We start from the raw sequence: 24876 nt of genomic DNA on the forward strand, positions 1-24876 counted from the left end.
GTGTGTGTGTGTGTGTGTGTGTGTGTGTGTGTGTGTTCGGTTTGCAATGTATGTGTGTATAAACTGGTGTGTGCAACTGTTATTGATCTGCAGCGACCTGCGATCAAACACAATTAGGTGTGAATTCTACAGATTGTATATCGACAAGTCTCCTCCTGCTGCCGCTGCTGCTTCTGCTGTGTGTTTGCGTGTGCATACTGAATCAGTAGATGCACAGATACTTCACACACACTTTAGAGGCATTACCACACTGCACTGAAGCATTCTGCACTGATCATTGCAGGCGGTTGGAAGTTTAACAGGGTAGGTTTGGTTTTTTTGGAACATCAAAACAGGGTGAAAAATGCAGTTTATTTTTGCCCCATGCAGACAAATAAATTCTTGGTTTTTGCAACAGTTTATATCTGTGCTTCTCACTTTATGTGCACAAATGTGCATTGATGAGAATGGTTTGCATGTCAATCCGTTATTGATTCACCAGTCATCCTGTGTGCACATGTGTTTGTGTAATGCGTGTGTGCGTTCTCCACCGTGGGCTGCCCTCATACCTCTAGGGCATTATGCGCTGGAGCCAAAGTCAAAACGACAGAATAAATTAGTTGCTGTCAAATCCCCTGCCAACTGTTGTCTTGGTAACCTTTGTTTACTCAGTCATTTGAAGATCAATCTAATTGGCGAGCTCTGTCTGGCTCAGCAGCACTCTTCTCTGCTTTTTTTCCCCCACCAGCAGCCAATCACATTCACTCAGTGTGAGACAGGTTTAAATAAGGGGAAGGATGGATGGGGGAATGAATGGTTTTTGTCATTTATTGACCACTGTGTGTTATCTCTCAGCATGTTTTGCTCTTTTGTCTCACTGTGTGTGTGCTTGCAATGTGTGCCTGTATAGCTGTGTGAGTATGTGTGTGTGTCTTTCCAGCACAGCAAAGGTCATGCATTATGTGGCTATGGCAGTGATTGAATACTATGTTGTATTTCTATTTTTTCTATTGTTATTTTTTGTGTGTGTGCATTTGGCACTGTGTATGCACTCATGGATTTATGTGTGTATGCTTTTGTTATCTGTGCGTGTGAGCAATAGGCATTAAGAAGGACTTGACTCTGTGTCAGCTGAAAAACAAGCAGACTAATTCAGACGGAGGGAGCTATGCGTGTTGTATCCAATCACAGAGAGGGATGCCTTTCTTTGAGGACTACCCAGCAGGCTTTGTTGCCATTTAGCTCAGTAACTGCAAGTATGGGGCTCATTTAAAGTCATCAGATCCCATTCTAGTCCAATTATATCTACTCTCAGTGGTGGATATCATAGTAACAAAACAAGTGTCTTGAGGAAATACTAATAAGGGCTCATCACAGACACAGTCGGATACACACTCACGAGCACATGCCTAAATGCAAACCAACCAAGCAGGGAGGAACATTTTGGTACACTGAGTTGCATGCATACACTCAAAAAAATAAGTCATTGGATGAACTCAATTGGACTGATGGCAGGTTTTCCACGTAATACATCTATTTTGGTCCAACCTAATCTACATACATCATGACAATTCAATTAAATTGAGTCAGTAGAACACAATTTCGTAAATACTGCTAAAATGAAAAAAAGTACATTAAAATGATGTGAAAGGTTTTGGTTGGTCCAACTCAATACAATGTCATTCACTTGAGCTAGATTTTCATTGCATTGAAATCATTATTTTGAGTTCAACTAAATCATAATTTTCATTACCAGAAAACTAATTTAATTATTAAAATAATGACAAAATGAATTTGTTTTTACAACTCAGGTTTATTCACTTGAATTAAAAGCAGAAACAGAATATTTTGTAAATAAACATACATGTCACATGGTCAAATCAACCTTAACAAAAATCAAAGTGCTCACAAAAAAGTGCTGACGTACATTTGTAATGAATGTCAAATCTGAATAGCACACACCTCTGTACTACTAGGCAATACTGAAAACAAACTGGAATCTGTAAAATCAGATTTCACTTCAGAATCATTGTATATATTTATAGTGACACTTGCAAATTCACAATGATAACCTACTAAACATTGCAATTCACACCATAGTATGGCAGTCACTGAAGATTTGAAACAACCCAACAATACATAAATACACACATATATATATATATATATATATATATATATATATATATATATCCATAGGTCCCTCATCCTATTCATGTAGCCCCTTCCGCCAGGGTTACTTGTGTAGTAGCATTCCAACAATGCCCTGTTTTCGTCTCTTGCCCACCGATGCCTTCTTGTTCCAGTAGCCCACTTTTCGTCAGGGTGCCCTGGTTCCTCAACACCTGACGCGGACCTTGTTGATCCGGGCGACGTCCGAGCCGGCATGCCTTCATATTTATCTGTCTCGCTCATGTCTGCGGTAGGCTTGCTTAGCATAGGGGGTCTAGCCTTAGGACCCTTACTGGATACAGACGCCCCAGGCAGGAATCGAACTTGCGATCCTCTGTTCCAAAGGCGTGTAGTCTAACCACTACGCTACCCAGGTGCAGGCTGTGTAAAGATGCCCCAGAGACAATCCAGCACATAACAGCAGGGTGCAAGATGCCAGCAGGCAAGGCATACATGGAACGCCATAACCAAGTGGCCGGCATAGTGTACAGGAACATCTGTGCCGAGTATAACCTGGAAGTCCCGAGGTCAAAATGGGAGATGCCCCCAAGGGTGGTGGAGAATGACCGAGCTAAGATCCTGTGGGACTTCCAGATACAGACGGACAAAATGGTGGTGGCTAACCAACCGGACATAGTGGTGGTAGACAAACAGAAGAAGACGGCCGTAGTGATCGATGTAGCGGTTCCGAATGACAGCAATATCAGGAAGAAGGAACACGAGAAGCTGGAGAAATACCAAGGGCTCAGAGAAGAGCTCGAGAGGATGTGGAGGGTGAAGGTAACGGTGGTCCCCGTGGTAATCGGAGCACTAGGTGCGGTGACTCCCAAGCTAGGCGAGTGGCTCCAGCAGATCCCGGGAACAACATCGGAGATCTCTGTCCAGAAGAGCGCAGTCCTGGGAACAGCTAAGATACTGCGCAGGACCCTCAAGCTCCCAGGCCTCTGGTAGAGGACCCGAGCTTGAAGGATAAACCGCCCGCAGGGGCGTGCTGGGTGTTTTTATATATATATATATGTGTGTGTGTGTGTGTGTGTGTGTGTGTGTGTTTTCATGACGAACATTTTTCTGTTACCAAGGGGGAGGTATTTTAATAAAAAAAAAAATCTTTCAACTTTACTTCTCCAATGTTTACATGTAAACGTTTACAAGCTTATAAGAACGGGAAGACCAACTTTAAAACACTGGAAGACACAAAACTTGTCAACATTTTTCTATTACCTTTGCAAATCCCAAAAGCAATCAAAAAGAAAATGGTGGTTACAACCATGAAACTTTTTCTGAGCTAAATCCCCAGTCCTTTCATCCATCTATAGTAGTACAGATTAAAGGTCACATCACTCACAACCGAACAGCAGACAAAAATAGACAACTTCCATTTGGCCAAAAAAAAGAAAGAAAAAAAGGTCACAGTTTGAACAAAAGATATAAAAAGGCCAAAATCAACTTTTGTGCTGGGTCTTGTTTGCCTAAGCAAACATCTTCATTTTCATTTGCTGCATCTTTGTACTGAGCCTTTGTCCATCCAGATTCATCAAAATCTTCTGACAGAACTCAAAAGTGTACTTGTAGTCATTTGGATAGCTCAGATCAAGTGCATAAATCAGTCCAAAGAGGACGATGAATGCCATGATGACACTACCGAGGTTGTTCATAACTGTAGTACCTTCAATGACAACTCCAACATCCTCTGGCTCCTGAATCCCTTCTCTTCTGATGGTGTAAATGCCCATGACAGTTGCTGCAGTGGACCTCAACCGTTCATCCTCAGTGGAGGAGGTCTGAAAAACAGGTTGTTTCAGGTTTAAGGGCTCTGTCACTTGGTAGGGGACATATTATGCAAAACTCAGCTTTTGTATCCTTTTGTGCTGAAACATAGGTCTCTACCACCTCTATAAACACTCCAAACATAAATAAAACCCGTCAATCTGTTTCCTATCAATAGTTTGGGTTCAGGTATTATGTACCTCCCTTTGGGAGGGGCTTGATATAGAGCAGCAGCTCCTCCAGTGTCTATCAGTGTGTGTGTGTGTGTGTGTGTGTGTGTGTGTGTGTGTGTGTGTGTGTGTGTGTGTGGGCTGGGTCAATTTCCCTTATTTCATCACAATTGGGAACCTTTTGAAACAGCTTGTTTTATGCACATTATTCCTGAAACCAGGAGATTGCTGTAATAGCAGTGACACTAGTTAGTGTCTTGATGCAATCTGCTGTGTTCCTTATAATGAAGACTTTTTACTAATTGGCATAATAAACTGAACTCCATTGGAGTGTTTACTTTCTGAAGTGCCTTGAGATGACTGTTGTTGTGATATACCGCTATATAAATAAACTGAATTGAAACACTGACAGAAAATGGATGAATGTTTTGTCCACATTTACTGTGTTTATAGAGGCAGTAGATACCTACATGGCAGCACCAAAAGAATGAACAATTGAATTTTTGCTGAAACTGTCCCCTTAAAAAGTGCTCTCCAGTGCAAGTTTCAACAATGACTATTAAGAATAATACATATTTCACAATTATATTGTCTCTTTTGAATATATGAGGATTTTGTGTGCGATGAACCTAACTCAAATTGAATCTAGAAAAGAAAGTGTGATAAGCGTACCAGATACTCCTTGAACAGTAGGTCTGGATCTTCATTAAAGTAGATCACCAGGCTTTTAAGAGTATGCTCCCTCTTTATGTCGATGTCATCATACTAATGCAAGGGTGGAAAAAAAGGGTGAAAAAAATGGAATTGATTGATTGCATTTAATTGATGGGTTTATCATTAGTACCAACCAAACTACTGATCGCCATGATATCCTTGATCTTTTGGCCCTTTGCTCCTTTGCTCCCCTCAAAAATTTGCATCAGCTTGTCTGTTAAATTGTCCAGCTGAGCCAAGAACTTCGCCTGCAGGGGTTTTGTAGTGATCTGCAGGAACTCTGCACCTGGAAATAAAACATACATAAATATAATAAACTAGAAGTTTAAATACAGACTGCTGAATCAACACACTGAAAGTTGCTAAACATTTGAACCATCAGTGAAGTTTGTCAAGACCTAAACTGTTTTTAGCTGAGTTTAGGAATATATCGCCACCTGTTGCTTTGGCATGTTCCTAGCAGCGTTTTCCTTCATTTTTGCGTTTACCTGTGGACGGGATTATTTTTTAAAACGAAAACGGAAAATCTCCATTTTCAAAAATACCTGTGTAAGTGTGGACGTAGCCGAAATCTTTTATAATAATAAATAGGTTTGAACGTCATGGGAGTGCGCATTGTGCTGCCTGCAGTTACTCTTCTGGCCACATGGTTCGCTTTTGGTAGCACCCTCAGTAAACTATGTAGTGCTTTTAAAGACACCTCAAAACGATACTTTCTACTAGAAAATGGCATATAATAATAAACACAGAATACCATATTTTTAGATTATAAAAAGAAAACAGTAAGAAAGAAGTTAGCTATAGGACATCATCTTTCATTGAGCACAATGGCTAGCTGCTAATAAGCTAGCACACGCTCCGACTTAAAAGTTGGCAGCTACACAATTTCTCCTCTAAAACAAGGCACTTTTGAAAATACCTGGCTATATTGTAAAAAAAAATAGTATTCAAGCAGAGAAGAGAATGGTAGCACCACCAAAAGTTCAAAAAATAACTGTTACTTCTATGATAAATAGCATTGCCATAGATTTAGCTGATAAAGAAATACACAATTGGATATATGAAAAAATAATATGTTACCTTACCTGAAGGTGTAGTTTTATCCAAAAAGTACAGAGAGGCCAAGAGCAGCTGCATTCATTTAGGTGATCCTGAAAGAGCGCAAAATTTTCAAAGAAGGCGGACCGTTGTGTAACTCAGTAACTTTGTGTTCTTGTGACAAAGACTGCTTTGAGAGAAAATAATTTAGGTTCACCACACGAATAATAATTGCAGTAACGCTGGAGTGCTACATTTGCGTTGAATGAGATTAAAAATAATGTTTAAGCTTAAAGAGGGGCTTGAATTTATTTCTTTGAGTTTACAAATACTTAAGTGCAAAAATGTACTCCTCCTACCCCCAGTGCCCCAACAAACTCATTCATTTTGTGTTCAGAATCAGCCTCTGCTGGTTTTGAATAATTTTAGGTTTACACAAAGAAAATCAAATTAATTTGGTATTTTTTAATTGCATTTGTGAACAACTAACATAATTTGCATGTGTTCTTTGAAAGGAGGACCTGAATCTGTTTTTTGAGTGTAGCACAGGTCTGGCAAGGCTACTGTATTTAATTAGCAACTTCAGTTAACAACACATGGTGACAGCAGTTGTGGAAATTATTAATCCAGTTAAAGAGCAATGAGATCAACAAACAATATTAACTGTTAAAAGTTGTTTTAGTGTGTATCATAGGTGATTATTTGCATTTTATGGATATATTCTCCTCTGTGGACATTTTCGAAGGGCTGGACTATAAGCAGAATATGCTGACTGTAATTGGCTCACGTCAGTTGCATTGTCTAAAGTAATTTGCTGTAACATGTTCCACTAGCAACGCTACTCATGCCAATTACTTGTGGTTGTCGCTGGTTCTGTTTATGTTCACAACTGTGAAATATCCTGAAGCTTGAGGAAAACATTTCTCCTGCGTCACTCACATTTGTCTGTGCCTCTGCCAGCTGCCAGTAGTTCAAACCTGGGCACTAGCCTTCGATCTCTGTTCTGACTCCTCCAGCTACTTGGCTGCCCTACTATGTTCCCTATACGCTGACACCCCTCAATAGACTGACCCTGATTCCCTCTTTGAGAATGCAGGGTCATCCTCATTTCCCGTCATGAGTTGAAACACTTTTTTTAGCCGTCTTCTTACTTTACCTAGTCATTTCTGCTGCTCAGTGGTAATAGTATTGTATTGCCTTATTTTTTTTATTGCACATACAATAATGACACTGATATCACTTCCATAAGTTGTTATATTGAGCGTGGTAACAAATATTTTTCAGTTTATTGAGAAAACACAAACCAAGAAAGCATGAGTTTGTATTTCTGTTTTTGTCCACCCTTAGCAGTCCAATATTTCTTCTCTGTTCCATCTAGTTTAGTTTTCACCAACTCCTGAGGGAATCTTCTGCTTTTTAGCTGATAATTCCCTGCTATGTTCTCGAGCTATTCACTAACTTTGTAGCTGAGTATGCATAACATGGATATATAAGAGCTTTTTGCCTTAAATGCCTGTCTGCTATTGCCTAAAATAAGTGGGAATCGAACAACATAAGAACATTTCCTGCTAGAAAATCACAACAATAAGCTAAAAGATACTGAAATGTTCCACTGACCTAAGGAGTGCTGCAGAGTTTGGAGAATTGAAGTGACTATTTTCAAAGTAACTGTCACACAACGTGCACATTTTAACCATTTTTCTTTAAATGAATATATAAACTGAGTAATTTTACTTTGAAAAATGTAATATTATGTTCCAGAACTACTTACTGAGAAAAATAACTGGATATAGTCTCCAAAATACGATTCTTGGTTATTATGTAGCACTCTATTGTACAGTCCCTCTTCATACTCATATTGCAGGAAACTCTGAAGTTCAACTCATGTGTCTGTGTTGGTGGTACACACTTGACATTTATTATCTTTTGACGAGTTTAGTATGTGCGGGGATGTGCACTGAACAGAAGTGGACCTGGCTGTGTACGTGATATTTAGCGCTGTTTCCTGCCTTGTTCGTTTCACTTCCTCTCTTATAAACTGTCATGCCATCTAATCTGCCCAGCTGGTACTGTCAGAGCATGTGTCTGGATGATGAGAACAGTGATAGTGAGTGTGTATGTATTTGCATGTGTGTGCATGGATGTTTGCATGTGAGGATGTACTGAGTTTCTCTTTCTCAGCGGAGTAACAACGATACTTAAATCCCTGAATTTGGAATGGAATTGTTGGATTGTAGAGATTTTTAAAAGCAAAAGGCAGTATAAATATTTCAGTCAGGGTTAGTAATAGTGGGCAATAATTCACAAGGAAAAATTGGGACTTTAAAAGTATTCTACCTTGCCATTACTACTTTTTCAGTTTATTTGATTTTTGTGTATGATGAATGCTAATAGAATTGTTGCATGTTAGTGAGAGTCAAACTACTATTGCCTAATAACTGAAGTGCTGAAATAATTTAATGATCATGTCATGTTAACCTGCTATCATATACTCAACATGGTCAGGTTGGAAAAGATTGATAAACCACTGATTTGTGTGTGAAACGCCATCAGTGTTTAGATGTCAGACATATGGCCTTTTATTTGGCTCCAGAATACCTTGGAATACAAAGGAGTTGATGGTGAACTCAATGATTGCTACGTCCTATGACTGCAAAACAAACCCAAATCTTTGGCCCTCTATCGAGTGCGCTGATATTCTATGTTTGGTTTTAGCCAAACATGACGCTGTGCATTTCAGTTAGACATCTCCACTTTCGTCTTCTCTTTCCAAAACATATTGTTCCTGAAGTCCTGTGGTTTGTTCAGATGCAATTTTGCAAACCTAAACCATGCTTCCATGGTCTTTTCAGGGACATGAGGCTTTCTCCCGTACTACGGTGTACATTTTAGGACATCGTCAGGTATCAGACAAAAAATTGTCAGGTGTCAGTTGTCAAAAAAAAAATTGTCAGGTATCAGAAAAAAAATTGTCAGGTGTCAGAAAAAAAATTGTCAGGTGTCAGTTGTCAAAAAAAAAAAAGTCAGGTATCAGAAAAAAAGTTGTCAGGTGTCAGAAAAAAAGTTGTCAGGTGTCAGACAAAAAATTGTCAGGTGTCAGTTGTCAAAAAAAAAAAGTCAGGTATCAGAAAAAAAATTGTCAGGTGTCAGAAAAAAAATTGTCAGGTGTCAGACAAAAAAGTTGTCAGGTGTCATAAAAAAAATTGTCAGGTATCAGAACACAAGGTACCAGAGAGAAAATCTTCCTGCAGGTGGCGCTGTTGTCATGTCCCACCCGAATTGATTTCCAAATACGTCATCAACGTGTGACCGTGGGAGAGCGTAAGGTCATTGACCTCACCGGAGTTTTACCGTGGTTCAGGCTCCTAACGACACAAGGTAAGTTTAACTTTTTCTCCCTTTTGTTCATATTTTTGCCACAGTTGTGTTATATTAAGTTGCAGTTATGTTGTGAAAGTTACATATCAGAGACGGAAAGCCAGTTTTGTACGAAACCAAATCAGTACTATTTTTGTCTGGCTAATTCATTCTAGCTAGCGACAGTGGTGAAACGTGATTCAAATTTAAACTGTTCAGTAATTGTTTTGTATACATTTCAGCAAATGGACAAGCTGAAAGCTTACGAGCAGCCTGCATCCTTTCTGTCGCTCTTTTTCTTTATTTCTCTTTTCTATATTGCTACTGTCGGGATATTTTTTGATCCCGATTTTTTTTTTTCTGTTATTGTTTTTAGACTTTGCTGCAATATGTCATCTGACGATGATGAAAGGAGTATCCGACTCTGGCTGGTTCCCATGACTGTACCAAAAATACTTTTTTTTTTTTATTAAAAAAAGAGCATTAAAAATAAATGACTAAAGTACAACTTATTTATTAACTACTGTTCACCTCTTTAATATCAAAGAAGTGTATTTTTTGCTACACATGTTTTATTTGTGGGCACTGAATAGACGATGCTTTTAGTGTAATTGCCACATAAAAAGATTTAGTACTTTACTGGTTAATTACTTATGTTCAGTGTAAGAGGTGGGTGATCAATTAGACTGTTGTTGTTACACTTAACCTTTCAAGATATGATGATAATAACATTGTTCAACAAAGGCTTAAAACAAAAGGAAATCAGCTGTGCACTGAATTCATATGGGCATAAAATAAGGTAAGTCTGCATTTCAACAGTTTCCGTGACAACTCTCTAAAATGACAAAACATGCAGTTTGCATTTAATATAATGTAAGTCTGTGTTGTCTTTTAACAGTGAGAGGCATCTGAGACGAGTTTTAAAACTTCTAGGGTTGAAGCGAAGATGCCCCCAACGACCTTTTACTGAAATCCACAAAGCTGTGGAGGTAAGCGTTAAAACATCAGTGCAAAAAATATATATTTTCCTGAAGTCTGTGTCATGAGCTATTGTAGAAACAATAAATGTTATTTTCTGTAGTGATTTTAAAAAAAAAACATTCAATTGTCTGTTTGTTTGTTTTTTAGAGTGAGATGAAACAGTGGTCTCCTGAACAAGGAATCAGGGCAATGGTAAAGCGGGTAAGGGATGTCAGAGGAGTGCGGCCTTGTTACAGGTTGGTTAAATAGTGTGTATATAATCAAGTATTCTCTTGTTTTACTGTTGAGCTCATAGTAAAATCTATTGTTACTGTAGAGACGATGTTGCTAATATAATGAGGTATATGGATGCAAGTGGTCTTCAGAGGAGATCTCCTGGAAAGAAGAAAATTCCCCGTCGGAATTACATCAGCCGTGGTCCAAATGACACATGGCACATTGATGGTATTTATTTTATCTTTTCAATTAACCTTCCAAACATGTTTTGATGGTACTTCTGTTGAAACAAATTGTAATTATTATTTGTTGTTTCATATAGGCAATGATAAACTGAAGTTCTTTGGAATGTGGATACATTTGGGGATTGATGGGTAGGTTTGAATATGGCATTCGCTACTTAATTTATTATATTCAGTGATAGTACAAAGTTGCTTCAAGATAAGGATGTGCGGTAAACTGAGGTGTTATCTCTCCTGAGGAGTCTAGGGCAGGGATGGGCAAGTCCAGGCCTCGAGGGCCGGTGTCCTGCAGGTTTTAGATGTGTCCTTGATCCACAGCTGATTCAAATGGCTAAATTACCCTCACAACATGTTTTGTAGTTCTCCAGAGGCCTGGTAATGAACTAATCATTTTATTCAAGTGTGTTTACCCAGGGTGATATCTAAAACATGCAGGACACTGGCCCTCGAGGTCTGGATTTGGCCAAGCCTGGTCTAAGGGACCAAGATAAAGTATGAATAGTGAAGGAGTATTCAAGATGGCGGTTTTTAAAAGGCTTATTTCCTGCTAGTCTTAAAGTTCCATTTCAGACTGGCAGTTAATTTCAGGGAGGGCCAAGACCAACACAACAAACAAAACATCCCTGATATAAAGTAAACAGAATTTAACTCCAAAGAAAATAAAATGTACAATTTACGATAACCTACCTAACCAACACATAAACAGGAGAATACAAGGGATTACAAAACAAAAGGCAGCTCTCCCCTCGCGTCAGTCTGAACACAGTCAAGAGTCACATTCAATTCCAAAGGCATGTAAGCCTACACAACTATGGCAGTCAAAATGGCCGGAGGAACCAGAAACAATGCCTAGACATAATACAATGGAAAACCAGCATACTCTTTGTCAGGGGAAGACATTTGTTCAAACACAAGCAAGAGAAATAAGACACTGCAGACCAAACTCAGAGTGTATAAGAGCGTGCGCACGGGTGAGTGTCTCTGAGGAACACACACACCGAATGCAGGCTTGCTTCCTTTATTTATAGGAAAAAGCAGGTTACATAGTACTTTCTCTTTTGTGAGAAGTCGAAGAGAGGTTAGGCATTAGATCAGCTTATCTGATCTTTCACACACTGGGGTAAGAATACAGAAGTATATCATGCTTTATCTGACATCACAGACACTGAAGTAAAGAATGCATCATTATATCATGTTTGTCAAACATCTCAGACACTGAGGTAAGGAATGCATCATGTTTTCCTTTAACAATAGACTTGGTTAGGTGATTCTTCAACAATAGGCTTGGTTATGTGAAAATATATGAACACTTGAATATAAGGCACACTTGATTATATTGTATTTCATAAAAATCCTCTGTCACTCTTGGGGAATGTAACAAAAACCAAACATAGTGCCAAAACATGATTAAATCATATGTACAAGTGGCCACTTTTCTGTTTCTTTCTTTTCAGATTTTCCAGGAAGGTTCTATGGCTAAAGGTGGGCACATCCAACCGCAAACAAAACTTTGTGGCCAGATACTTCTTTGAGGCTGTTCAAGAACAGGGTGGTATGCAATATACTAAAAAAATGGGGGGTTAAAAAAGATTACATTTTGTTAATAAATTTATTTTTTCATCATTCACTAATTATCTTCAGTTTGTGTCTTTAGGCTGTCCTCAAATGATTCGGGGGGACAGAGGAAAGGAGAACCTTGTTGTGGGTCAAATGCAGATGGCATTTCACATGCGAGATCTTGGGAATCAGGCATGGAGGTGCTTCAGAATGGGGACATCAGTGCACAACCAGGTATGTCTTTAAGCTGGTAAATGACTATTTCTAAAGTAACAACCTGACAACAAAACTGATAATGTCATGTTTCTGTTGTTTAGAGAGCTGAATGTTTCAACAGTATTTTAAAGCGGACATGGATTAAGAAATGGCTGACAACATTTGAGGTAAAGCAAATCTTTCACCTGTAAAACCTATTAACAAAGACTAGCCATCAAAATTTCGTTAAACATACGATGGATTAGTTTATCTGAAAACACAAGGCCAGAATCTGTGTTTATGTACATCTGTACCTTTTCACTAATGAAATTCTCACCTTCACAACTTATGTCTTTTTCAAAACAACATGCGTAGGCCATGATGGAGTCTGGGATCCTTGAACTGGACAATCCTGTGCACATGTAAGTCAATATTTTTAGACATGAAAAATAATCAAGCAGCAGTATGAAATTATGTGGTCTAGGAATGCCTTTGTTTTTTGAGTACTGATTAAAATTTAGCTTTTACTTATTCTACCTCAAAGAAGCAGATGAACATATTAATTTTTTAATTCTCCTTTTTCATAGCAACTGCTTGCAGTACTCACACTTGCCACTGCTTCAAAGAGACTTAAAAACGGAGCAAACAGTTTGGAACACCCATGACATCCGCAAGCAACGCAATGCACCTGGTCCATTTGGGAAACCCGACCTTCTGTTTACCTCACCACCTCCTGGTATGTCATTTGAAAGCCTGTGGGGTTTTATTTTTTTGTTTGTTTTTTAACTTTCATTAGTTTACTTTTACTTTGATATAGCACTCTTCACAGGATAAAAACCACAAAGTGGCTTCACAATAATATAAAACAGATAAACATAAAACAGCACAATCGAACATACAGAATAAATGCAATCAAGGAAACGTAATGATGGAGGCAGAGCATTCCATGACCTGGGAGCCACCGCTTTGGAGAATCTCTTGCCTCTGGTCTTCTGGTGGGACTACTAACAGCCATTGATTAGATGATCACAGGCTGGGAGAGGGAGCGTGGGGTTCTATAAGATCAGAAATTAAGGCAGGAGCTTCACGATTCGGAGCATTGAAAGTCATTACTAAAATTTTAAAATGAATTTTCTAAAATATACTGGAAGCCAGTGTAATGAGCGTAAAACTGTTATAATGTGCTTTCTCTTTTGTGTCTTCCGAAGAAGCCTACTTGTAGTACAATAAGAGATTTCTGAATTTCTACTGTCAATACTAAAATGGCTTCATATTGACACCTTTAACTAAAAATTTATCTAAATGTTTGAGTGATATTTCCATCTTTAAGTTTCTGTAATAACATCTGTAAACACTGACTGCTTCTTATACAGGTTCTAGAACAGCTTTGTCATTATTCATTTATTTTTAACATTCAAAGTGAACATCTTTTCAATATTGTCTTTCATTCGCAGGATATGGCAATGTGCTGCACATTGTTGACCCAGACCTTTTAGACTATGCCAAGCAATTAATCTGTGAGAGGGAAGAGCCTTCACTGGTAGCAAACCAGGAATTCAGAGACATGTGCCAGAACATTTTAGAAAACAGCCAGTTTCCCTGCACACCTGATGGTTGCCTTGCTGCATACCTCATGCTAGTCCAAGAGCTCACAACTGCCATGAACAGAAATGCAGTTCCTACACCTTCTACGTTTGCCGAGGCAAATGACATATACATCTTTCTGAAGAGAGAGAGGATGGAAGGTGCACCAGTAAACATTTCCAATGACCAATAAAATCATACAACAGTGTTTGTTAACATTTATTTATCCTTGTTTAAAATCAACAGGTAATTTGAAAACTGTCTGACCAACAAAATGTACAATAAAATGTTGAAATACAATTGACAAGGTGCCATCTTTCATAATGATTCAGTGTTTCATTTACCACAACTTTTGTTAACAAAATGTAGAACATAATTCACATTGAAAGACTTTTGAACTGCAGACTGTAGCAACATTACCACTTGTAGCCATATCGGCTCGTAAGATCAAGGCCTGACTTGAGAAACTTAACAACATCAGATGCGGAAGGCCTTGAGTCTGGGTCATAGCTCACCAAACCACCAAGAAAACTGTTTTTGTCACTGAGATGTGATAGGGCATGTGGTGGGGTTTTGGTGGCCATTAGTGCAGCCAGTTCTCTTTGTTTTTTAACCATCCACGGAGCGGAACCCGTCAGGATCTCCAGATATGTGGCTCCGAGGGACCACATGTCTGTCTGGAACGAGGCCTCTTCAAACATCAGTATGCATTCAGGGGCCATGTAAAGATATGTGCCACCAGCTGGACCAGTAGCCTGGGCAGTGAACTTACTCCCTTGACGAAGCATCACAGTGTCTCTTATGTTTGCCATGCCCCAGTCTGTCAGGACTGCCTTTTTAGAAGGGTGGTGAACCTATAAGGTATACATATGAGAACTTACCAGGTTGTCTAAAATTTCACAAATGTTATCAAAAATGTCATTCCAAAGACCACAGCTCATAATTGGGGGGAAAAAAAAAAAACCCTCAAAGCTTTTAGCACCCAGATCACCCAATCACTGCAGATTTATTCTGAGATTGTTTATTATACCAAACATTAAAATTAACAGATTGGTTAATGATCCAACCCGGTTTTATAGTCCTGTGCATTTTTTAATCCCCATTCCACTTAAGCAAGTGGTACAGACTAATAAAAGAATAGAAACTTTCAGTTTGTAAAGCCTAAACTTACAACATGTTTGGGAATTTTGTAGGTGTGCAAGAACCAACATATTAAAGAAAAATTGGACTATTAAAGAAACAATGTAAGGCTTCTTACTTTAAAAAAAAATCCTTTATATGAATATGCCAGAAAAGTTTCTCATTGTTCAAATGTAGTGTTTAATAGACTGAAGAGAATAAAGTTAAATAAATAATATACTATTTTTATTTTGATCTTCAAAAACAAAGTGGAGAAAAAGAAAAATACAGTATGGCTTACCATGACATTTGCTGGCTTTATATCCTGGTGAATGATTCTCTGTGCATGGATGTACTCTACTGCCATGGATAAGTCCAGTGATATGAAACCGGCATCATCCCCTTCAAGCTATCAAGACAATATATAATATTAATAAAACAATGCGTAGCCAGGTGTGACAATCTAACATGTCTACCACTGGAAATGTATTACTTCAAATAGGATTAGTATTCAAATGCAATTGCCATTTCAATTTCAATAAATTACAATGGGACCTAAGACCAACAAAGTCAATGTTTGGCGGTGACAATCAAAAAGCCCTGATTGCAGTCCTCTTGCGAAACTGTAAGCAGAGGTGAATGGTGTGTGTGAGCAAGGTGGCCAACCAATCTGACTCAGTTACACCAGTCCTGTCTGGAGGACTGGACAGAAATTCCTGAAAAATATTGTAAGAATATTGTAGAAGAAAACCTAAAATGTCTGGACCTCATCCAAGTAAAAACAGCAATTCTACCAAAACAGTAAGGGAGCTTATTATTAAAAATTTAAGATTATTCTTTTACTAAGTTGATACTTTTCTGGCATTTGACAATTAAAGATCATTTTGGTAATTCTAAATGGTTGAAAACATGAGAGAAAAATAAAGGAATCAGTCTTTTTATATGTTGTACACAAAGATGGTTTCAAGTACATATTTAAACAAATGCCAGCAATAAAAAGTTCTTTTTTAATATGAGGGTATTAAGATAATTCACATCTACCTAAATGTATTAAACATAAAGTTATGAGTATTGGTACCTTCACCAAGCAGCTGTCTGTGTGAAGCACTTGCTGCAGGGTTGCGCCATGAATGTATTCAGCTGCCAACAAAAAGCAGGACTCAGTGCGGGCAACTGCCATGAGTCTGACGATGTTGGGGTGAGACAGTCTCCTAATAAAACAGAAACATGTCCGAATAAAAAAAACAAAATAGAGGCATATTATGTTACAGCTTGAGGAAGAATCGATTTTGACAATGAAAAAAAAAAGTGTGTCAAAGTTCTTACAGTGAAACATTTATCTCATGATGAATGTCGCTGTCCTCCATCCCTTGTTGGCCACACATGATCCTTTTAACAGCTGCTGGAGTACCATGAAAAGAACCTCTATATACCTTGCCAAATGTTCCTTCTCCCAGTAGATTGTCCTCACTGTATGTAATTAAAGCCTCTTCCACATATGGAACACGTGGAAGATAAAAAAAAAAAACACAAAGTAACATCCATTAACATACAGCTACTGCTAATCATTCTTCTATTAACTGCTGGATCACTAATATCTAGGTTTACTCCAGGAACTTGAGTACCAAATAGTGAAGAATGAAAACCTTTATTTACAATTTTGTCTGATGATATGATGTTAGCCCTAAATGGGAAAGAATGCTTACATGATGGCGATTTTGGAGTTGGGTTGAAAGACTGTGCAAAATCTATCAAAAGCCCACTACTTCCAGCACCTTCAGATAGCTCTTCAGCTCCCTCCATAGCTTCTTTTGACTCAATAACTGCATGTGGTAACATGTCTTGGCTCACTGCTCCACCTGGACCTAGAGATGACCCTACATTTTCCTCCTTCCTTTGCTTGGACTGGCTTTTCTTTCTGACTCTCCCTGTTTCAAATTCAGCTGAGCTGGATGTTTCTGCATGGAAATCCTATGAACACATTCAGCCAAGATATACTTTTTGCAGGGTGCACTGTGAAAATATCCACATTTATGACAATGATAAGAAATTAATTGTTCTGTTCAAGATGAAGCCATGGTTTTACCTGTTCTGCAACACTTTGTCCTATGAGGGTTTCAGGAAGTTCATCTGCAGAATAAGATGCATATTATATACAGTAACTGTGCAATGACCAAGCATAGTAAACAAGTGTGTAAAGGTTGGAAATGTAATGCAAAACAAAAAAGAAGTCAATTTTAATGATTTAGTTAGATGTCCAGGCATTCACCTAAACTGCAACTTTCATCACCACCCACTTTAGTTACAGGGTCTTCATCTGTAAAATAACACATTAATTGCAATATATCTGAATAATGCCCAACATGGCCAGTGTACCATGTTCAATCATAACATCAAAAATATTCAATTTGGTTTGGGCAGGCACACACCTGAGATGGAACTTTGATCATCCAAACACACGACCTCTGTACAAAAAGTAAAATTATTTCATACCATACAAATTCGAGTGCTAGACAGTAGTTAATAGTAATATTGAACACTTTATTACCCAGTTGTCGTCGCCCGATGTATATTGTTCTTTTCCACATATGTGTAATATCAGAAACAGTTCCGTATTCTTTGTGGAACTCCTGCTTACTCCACCTGGTCCCGTCAGAATGGCAAAGAGTGAACTCACTCCCCTCAGTACGCTCTGGCCAGAAGCGTTCTTTGCCTATGGTAATTAAATCATCATAGGTTTCATGGCCTTGAAGAATGATTCGAGGTGGAGCTTCGTCCATTATTAACTTCTGGTACCGTCCACACTTTCTATGAGTTCTTGGCTTCCACTCCATGGGAGCCAGTCTGACCTAGCATCAAGGAAAAAAAGGGAAATTTATTAAAAAATAAGCCAAATTTAGAAAGTTATTTTTTAATATATTGCTGATAGTCATACAGGTAGCTTCACTTTTTAACTAACCTTCAATAATGATTTGGCATGGTCCAAACGTTTATCATTCAGTGGAAACTGCCTTTTCTTTACTTGAGGCTGTAGTAGTTTCTTGGCTTTACCAAAGGCCTCTGCTGCACCTGTAATGGATGAAGCTGAAAGTTAATCAAACTGATCCACAGCGAGTTCTATATTACAAATGACCTTGAAGCAAAATAATTGTGGTTTTCTTACTGAGAAATTCATTGCCACGTGTTGAAGTAGTGTCATCTGCAATATAAATAGGGCATTGATGTGAAACATGTGGTTTATAGAATTCTACTACAATCACAGACTACTGCACAGTCATCTGCTTTCAAAATGTATTGCATCTATTAATAAAGTGGTTATTCAATCATAACCTGCTAAGCATATCATGTTAAATAAAGGAGATTGTTTTGCATGTTGTTCAAAAGTATCAAAACCTACCTGATTTTTCTGCTGTCAGGAGCTTTTTTATGTTGTTATCAAAGCCTTTTTGGGTAATCTCACCTTCAAATAAAATTTTAAAAGGGTAAGTAGTTATAGATTGACTGTAGGAGACAGATCCTACATGACTATCTAACTTTTAAATTGCAATCTTTTAATTTTGTGAGAAATTTATCTTTTGTCATTTTTATTTATTTATTTATTTATTTTTAAATCGGGCACTCCAACAATATCATAAAGTAATAACTATATACATCTGTTAACATGCATATTAATAAAGAGAAGTAAATATGAATACCATACATGTTAAATAATTAAAGCATGATATTGTCAGGGTTCTTTGCAGTTAAAAAAATTAACTTGCAAGCATTACCAAAAAGTTTAATAAAGTGTTGGATTACCATTTTCAAGGTCTTTTTTAAGCTGCTCGTAAGCTTTCAGCTTGTCCATTTGCTGAAATGTATACAAAACAATTACTGAACAGTTTAAATTTGAATCACGTTTCACCACTGTCGCTAGCTAGAATGAATTAGCCAGACAAAAATAGTACTGATTTGGTTTCGTACAAAACTGGCTTTCCGTCTCTGATATGTAACTTTCACAACATAACTGCAACTTAATATAACACAACTGTGGCAAAAATATGAACAAAAGGGAGAAAAAGTTAAACTTACCTTGTGTCGTTAGGAGCCTGAACCACGGTAAAACTCCGGTGAGGTCAATGACCTTACGCTCTCCCACGGTCACACGTTGATGACGTATTTGGAAATCAATTCGGGTGGGACATGACAACAGCGCCACCTGCAGGAAGATTTTCTCTCTGGTACCTTGTGTTCTGATACCTGACAATTTTTTTTATGACACCTGACAACTTTTTTGTCTGACACCTGACAATTTTTTTTCTGACACCTGACAATTTTTTTTCTGATACCTGACTTTTTTTTTTTTTGACAACTGACACCTGACAATTTTTTTTATGACACCTGACAACTTTTTTTCTGACACCTGACAATTTTTTTTCTGACACCTGACAATTTTTTTTCTGATACCTGACTTTTTTTTTTTTTGACAACTGACACCTGACAATTTTTTGTCTGACACCTGACAACTTTTTTTCTGACACCTGACAACTTTTTTTCTGACACCTGACAACTTTTTTTCTGACACCTGACAATTTTTTTTCTGATACCTGACTTTTTTTTTTTTGACAACTGACACCTGACAATTTTTTGTCTGACACCTGACAACTTTTTTTCTGACACCTGACAACTTTTTTTCTGACACCTGACAATTTTTTTTCTGATACCTGACTTTTTTTTTTTTGACAACTGACACCTGACAATTTTTTGTCTGACACCTGACAACTTTTTTTCTGACACCTGACAATTTTTTTTCTGATACCTGACTTTTTTTTTTTTTGACAACTGACACCTGACAATTTTTTTTCTGACACCTGACAATTTTTTTCTGATACCTGACAACTTTTTTTTTGACAACTGACACCTGACAATTTTTTGTCTGATACCTGACGATGTCCTAAAATGTACACCGTACTGGAGAGTGTTCTAAACAAGCCATAATTGTTCAATAAACTGTTCGTGAACATTTAACATACTAACTGAGGCCTGTAGCGTCTTAGATGTAGTGCTTCCGTTTTAAAAAATTTTCTCTGAGCGTTGCAGGGTCTGACCTCAGGGTGAACTAAGGGTGTACTTGGGTTTTCACTGGACTGAATAGGGTCGTGTGAAAATGTGTTTTTCACATGTGCAGGTTTAGAAAGCAGAATTGTATTCAACCAAAAAAACCAACAACCACTCTTCATCTTAATCACACCACACAGGGTTGTGGCTTCACTATCATTTTGAATATGACTTAGCCACTTACTGTCACAGATTAAAGTTGACAGCATTATTTGGTTTGCATTTGTGTGGTTTCATAAATGGGCAACAGCTGAGGTCCTAAAAGTCTTTACCAAGAAATGCCATTTCTTTGTGACATAAAAGTGTACTTTTTCATTCACATGGAGTTCTCAAGTGTTACAATTTTACTTTAGTGAAAGTTAAATAGTATGTAAAGAAGTCATAGAGAGGAAAGAAAATAAAAAAGAAGAGAGAACTGAGAGAAACAGAGCATGTGTGCGTCTCATTTTTGACACACACAAACTCTTCCTGGAGGCTAGCACATGTTTTTTCTTGCACTCTCACATCACTGTGGTAGGTTTCTCTATGTCATCTGACACGCAACAGGATGTCTGCAAAAATGTTTCTGTTTACAACCCATCTGAATACTGCATAACCCACTGTGCATTTTTGCATCTGTGTGGATCTGTCATGTACTATTAGTGCACAGCGAAAGGCATGGTGACATAAATGCTGTCTTACACTTGACAGGGAATCTTCACGTTTAACTTTGCATCCTCCTTGAAGGATGCTTTTTGTCTCCATCTCTGAACTGAATTGGTATCTGTGAGTGTGAGGAGCAACAAATCAAAGCAGTTGACAAAGCGAGAAAGGGAATTCCTTTTTATTTTAGACTCCCTCCTCGGCTTAACCTCTCACTTTTCTTACCTAGCCTTCCTGTTCCCACAGTCTGTTGCACTCAGATTTATCTACTTCTTATGTGATTTAACACTTTTAGATCACAGAAAAATGTATATTGGTATTATTAAGGACAATATTTAATTTAGTTCAGCTCAATTCAATATTTATATTGGGCCAAATCACAATAACAATCACCTTGAGTTGCTTTGTGTTGTAAGGTTAACACCCTACAATAATAGAAATGGCATAGCTAGTACAATTCACAACAAAGTCTAAAAAGTAAATAGCTAAACATTTTATTTTGCCATATAAAGGCTGAAATTTCTGTCTTGTTGGTGTACAGCACATAGAATCTCATATGCAATGGGATCTGGGAAATCATCTGTACTTCGGGGAATGTTTTAGTATCTATACAGAGATCTTTCACTAGAGGTGATGTTAGTGTCAAGGCATGTTAATCACATATCCTTGAGGCACTGATAAACTGGCACATATAGATGTGGAGTAGCGTGGAAACCAAAGGAAAACAGTTTACTGTGCAAAGGGTTAAGTGATGCTGCTAATCATTGTGCTCGGGGGTTTTAAAAGCCCTTTCAGAACCCGTAAGCACAGCTCTTTTTATGATGGTCCCATCAGCTTACAGCTTTATTTATTAATTTATTGCTGCTTAGGGTGTAACACCGCAATCTTATCCCATTATAACCATGGCAACTGCTCACTGAACTCTGTGTACAATCCTTAAAGGTTCAACATTGATTATAATTTCCAACATTTGTGAAACTATGAACATATGACTGGAAATTGTGGGAGAAAGAATAGCCTAGATATTTCTTATGACACCAAAATCGCGCCATGCATACTTTATTCTAAACTATAGAAAGACACCGGCTGCACACTGGAAAAGGGAAATTACATTAAGCATACTGCTAGCTCTGTTAATTTCCTGTTGCCAACAAGAAAGCTGGAAGCATATTTGGAGAAAGTTAGCAGATTATTAAGTTGGAGATGGAAATAGTGGTGGGTGTTTCTGCTTCTGGGTTTCTGGATGATCGTGTGTTTGTGTGTGCATTAGGTCCCAACTTTGTGTGTGTCTGTGGACGAATGTTTTCGTTTTACACTTGGATCGTGGCCGCTTCTCACAAAGTTGGAGTGATCCCACTCACTCTCTGCTCTTTCCTCTTTCCTCAGGGCGTGCAGATAGTAAGAGGTTTTAATAGAGAGAGCAGTGGGAGGAAAAGAAAAAAAAAAGCTTACAAGTGTTCGAGTGAGCGGGAGATGGGTGAACAGAGGTGAAAGTGCAAGACGGTTGGAAAAGAGGAGGGTGATCAGAGGAGGTCAGCAAAAAGGGGCAGTGCAGATCAATAGAGGCCAAGGAGAAGAGCAGATGAGATGGAAGGATGCAGAGCCTCAAATCCAGATGGGAAGGCATTTTGACAAGCAACTTTACAACTGGCCAACTACTACCAGCAACAATCTACCCAACCAGAAAATAATCATTGTCTTACCTCCTAATGAATTACTCACTGGGTCTCGCCATGTTGCCTGTTTCCTAGTTTAAAATAGTTTTCTCTTTTGGTCTCTCTTCTAACTATGATTGGTGGTTTTGTTTTGTTTTTCCCATTTAAGCTGTGTCTCTGGCCAAATATTCATACCACACATGAACCAGAAAAAGAAATGTGGAAATGAAGCAGCTACATCCTGAAAAACCACTTGCCCTTTGTGTCACGGTCCTGGGTCGATGACCCAGTGTTTTGTTTATTATTATTGTTCTATAATTTCTTTGCTGTAAGTGACTTGTGTTCTGATCTGATATTTGGTTTTCATCATTGTTATCACTACTAGTGTTTAAGCGTCTTTCTCTGTATTTCTAGTGCTCGAGTTCTCATGTGATTTCTTGTTCTTAGGTGTCCCTTTTAGTCCAGTGTCAAGTCTGTGTCTTGTGAATTGTCTCTTGTTTCCTGTTTTATTTTGAAGGGCTATGTCTCATGTCAGTTTTTCTAGTTCCGCTTCCTCTGTCTCATTCCTCCCAGCTCGTTTCCCCTTCTGTCTCTAATTCCTCGATGACTCCCTCAGTGTATTTAAGCCCTGTGTTTCTTTGTGTCAGTGTTGCGATTTTGCCTGTGTGTTCCAGTTTGTGTTTTTCCCGGTTTGGTTTCTGTTTTGTTTTCTGCCAGCAATAAAGCTGTGGGTTTTGAGTTGCATTCAGTCTCCGAGTCCTGCGTTTGGATCCTCACCTCCGCCTGCCCGCACACAGAGCCCTGACACTTTGTGTGTCTGTAGCCTCTGCATAAGTTGTTGTGTACCCAAGTCAGCCCTGTGTGCAGCTGGCTCATGTGCCAAATGCAGAAGTGTAACAAGGACAACGCAGCAGAGGGCAGGCAGCAGCAGTGAGCAAGTGAGATGGGGTAGAAGGAAGCAATTGGCAGAGACAGAATGACTGTGTATGAGTGACTACGGTGGAGAAAGGGATATAGGGTGTCAGGCTGAAATCTCCACTCTGCATAACCAGGACTTCAGGACCTATTGTTCAGGCTTTCAACCCAAGAAACGAGACAGTAAGCATTTGTAGCAAGATGCTGATGGTCTAGAAGGGTACCTTACAGCTAGTCTGGCAGATTACAGAGTGTACCAAAGAGGTTTTTGTTGTTATTATTTTGTCTGTCTGTGAGCAGGGTTATGCAAAAGCTACCAGGCTGATTTTCATTAAACTTGGAGGAGCATGTGGTCTAGCCAGCCCAGCTCTACCAGGGTGCAAAAGCATATAATGAAACCTCAGTTTAACAGCAGGTTAAAACTGAAATATAAATTGAATGTAGTGTGCTTTGTTTTATTTTTTTAATTTATAAATGACCTGCAAAAAACAATCTAAAAAACACAGCTTGGTTTATACACCCAGTACATTTTAAAAACAGAAGGAAAGGCATCAGTGTACCCCCAAGTGCTGAGAAGCTGTATCACTTTCCTCTTAAACAACTAATTTGTTGTTTGCAGTGTCATATTAGTAGGAAAACTCCCTAAAGGTGGCACAGGGGATGTGCCAGGCAGCGGTTTCATAATTATATCCAAGTGTTGGCCTCTCCTTTGTGCTTCTAATATTGGTGTTACAGTTTTATAAACACTTGATTAGCATATTGCCCTTGGCAGAGATCTGTGCTATGTGTCTGAATTTATTAGAGCTGGGGCCACACAAACACTAAACTATATGCATGTGCATTTTTTAGTGTTGAAGGCTCAAATTGAACACATTCTGAAAGATTCAGGAAAGTTATATTAGTGACCCAGATGTTTTCAGTGTATTGGGATTAGATGCCACAGACAGCGATGAGAAACTAGAATGTAAGGTTTTATTTATTAATTTTTTTTTAAAAAGAAAGCTTATGTTGTGAGCTTTGAAAATGTTTCCTAGAATAGGAAATGTCACATAACAAACTGGATAACTGATCAACTGTACAACTTGAGGAAAACTTAAAAGTTTATTTCTCCTACCTGAATTCTTGAGAAATGCATGATTTTCATTTAGTTAGTAGAAACGCTCAAAAAATACTCAGTGTATTGCATTATGATCTAGTTCTTTTGCACTTAGTACAAAAATATCCTGAAGTAAATAAATGGGGAAGTGTGGTGTTGGATCAATACTGCATACAGTTTTGGTTGTATGGAGAAACCAAAACTGTATGCACACACAGCAAGGCTTAGTTAAAAATACAGAGCAAGGTTTTTATTGAACTTCCATGTTTCCACACAGAAATGCAGGCGCACACACATACACCCCTGCACTCGCAGTCCATTTGGGCTTGCCTTCCAGCAATAGAGAGCTCCAAGTGTGGAGGGTGTCAGCCAACAGGAAA

General features: G+C 38.3%; 4 protein-coding genes across 5 annotated transcripts in view; 2 read left to right on the plus strand and 2 right to left on the minus strand.

The window, feature by feature from the left end:
• The window catches only part of epha10 (EPH receptor A10), a 182203-nt gene that overhangs the window by 86700 nt on the left and 70627 nt on the right, over positions 1-24876 (plus strand). The window lies entirely within an intron of this gene.
• LOC146609443 (uncharacterized) lies at positions 9160-14233 on the plus strand. Its single transcript, XM_085346415.1, has 13 exons — positions 9160-9218; positions 9574-9611; positions 9912-9996; positions 10096-10186; positions 10326-10414; positions 10495-10622; positions 10717-10768; positions 12091-12188; positions 12291-12427; positions 12511-12576; positions 12764-12810; positions 12976-13124; positions 13843-14233. The coding sequence occupies exons 2-13, from the start codon at positions 9587-9589 to the stop codon at positions 14163-14165; spliced, it is 1290 nt and encodes a 429-aa protein (XP_085202541.1). The 5' UTR covers positions 9160-9218; positions 9574-9586; the 3' UTR covers positions 14166-14233.
• On the minus strand, positions 14378-16491 carry LOC146609444 (uncharacterized). Its single transcript, XM_085346412.1, has 4 exons — positions 16418-16491; positions 16170-16302; positions 15393-15500; positions 14378-14826 (listed from the first exon to the last, which is right to left on the minus strand). The coding sequence occupies exons 1-4, from the start codon at positions 16474-16476 to the stop codon at positions 14389-14391; spliced, it is 738 nt and encodes a 245-aa protein (XP_085202538.1). The 5' UTR covers positions 16477-16491; the 3' UTR covers positions 14378-14388.
• LOC146609445 (uncharacterized) lies at positions 16572-18938 on the minus strand. Its single transcript, XM_085346413.1, has 9 exons — positions 18890-18938; positions 18489-18551; positions 18255-18290; positions 18051-18160; positions 17640-17940; positions 17521-17556; positions 17361-17408; positions 17177-17221; positions 16572-16609 (listed from the first exon to the last, which is right to left on the minus strand). The coding sequence occupies exons 1-9, from the start codon at positions 18936-18938 to the stop codon at positions 16572-16574; spliced, it is 726 nt and encodes a 241-aa protein (XP_085202539.1).

Source organism: Diplotaxodon limnothrissa, linkage group LG22 (genome assembly GCF_057381915.1).
Source record: "Diplotaxodon limnothrissa isolate DT_005_m linkage group LG22, D_limnothrissa_male_GT1.1, whole genome shotgun sequence".
Lineage (NCBI taxonomy): Eukaryota > Metazoa > Chordata > Actinopteri > Cichliformes > Cichlidae > Diplotaxodon > Diplotaxodon limnothrissa.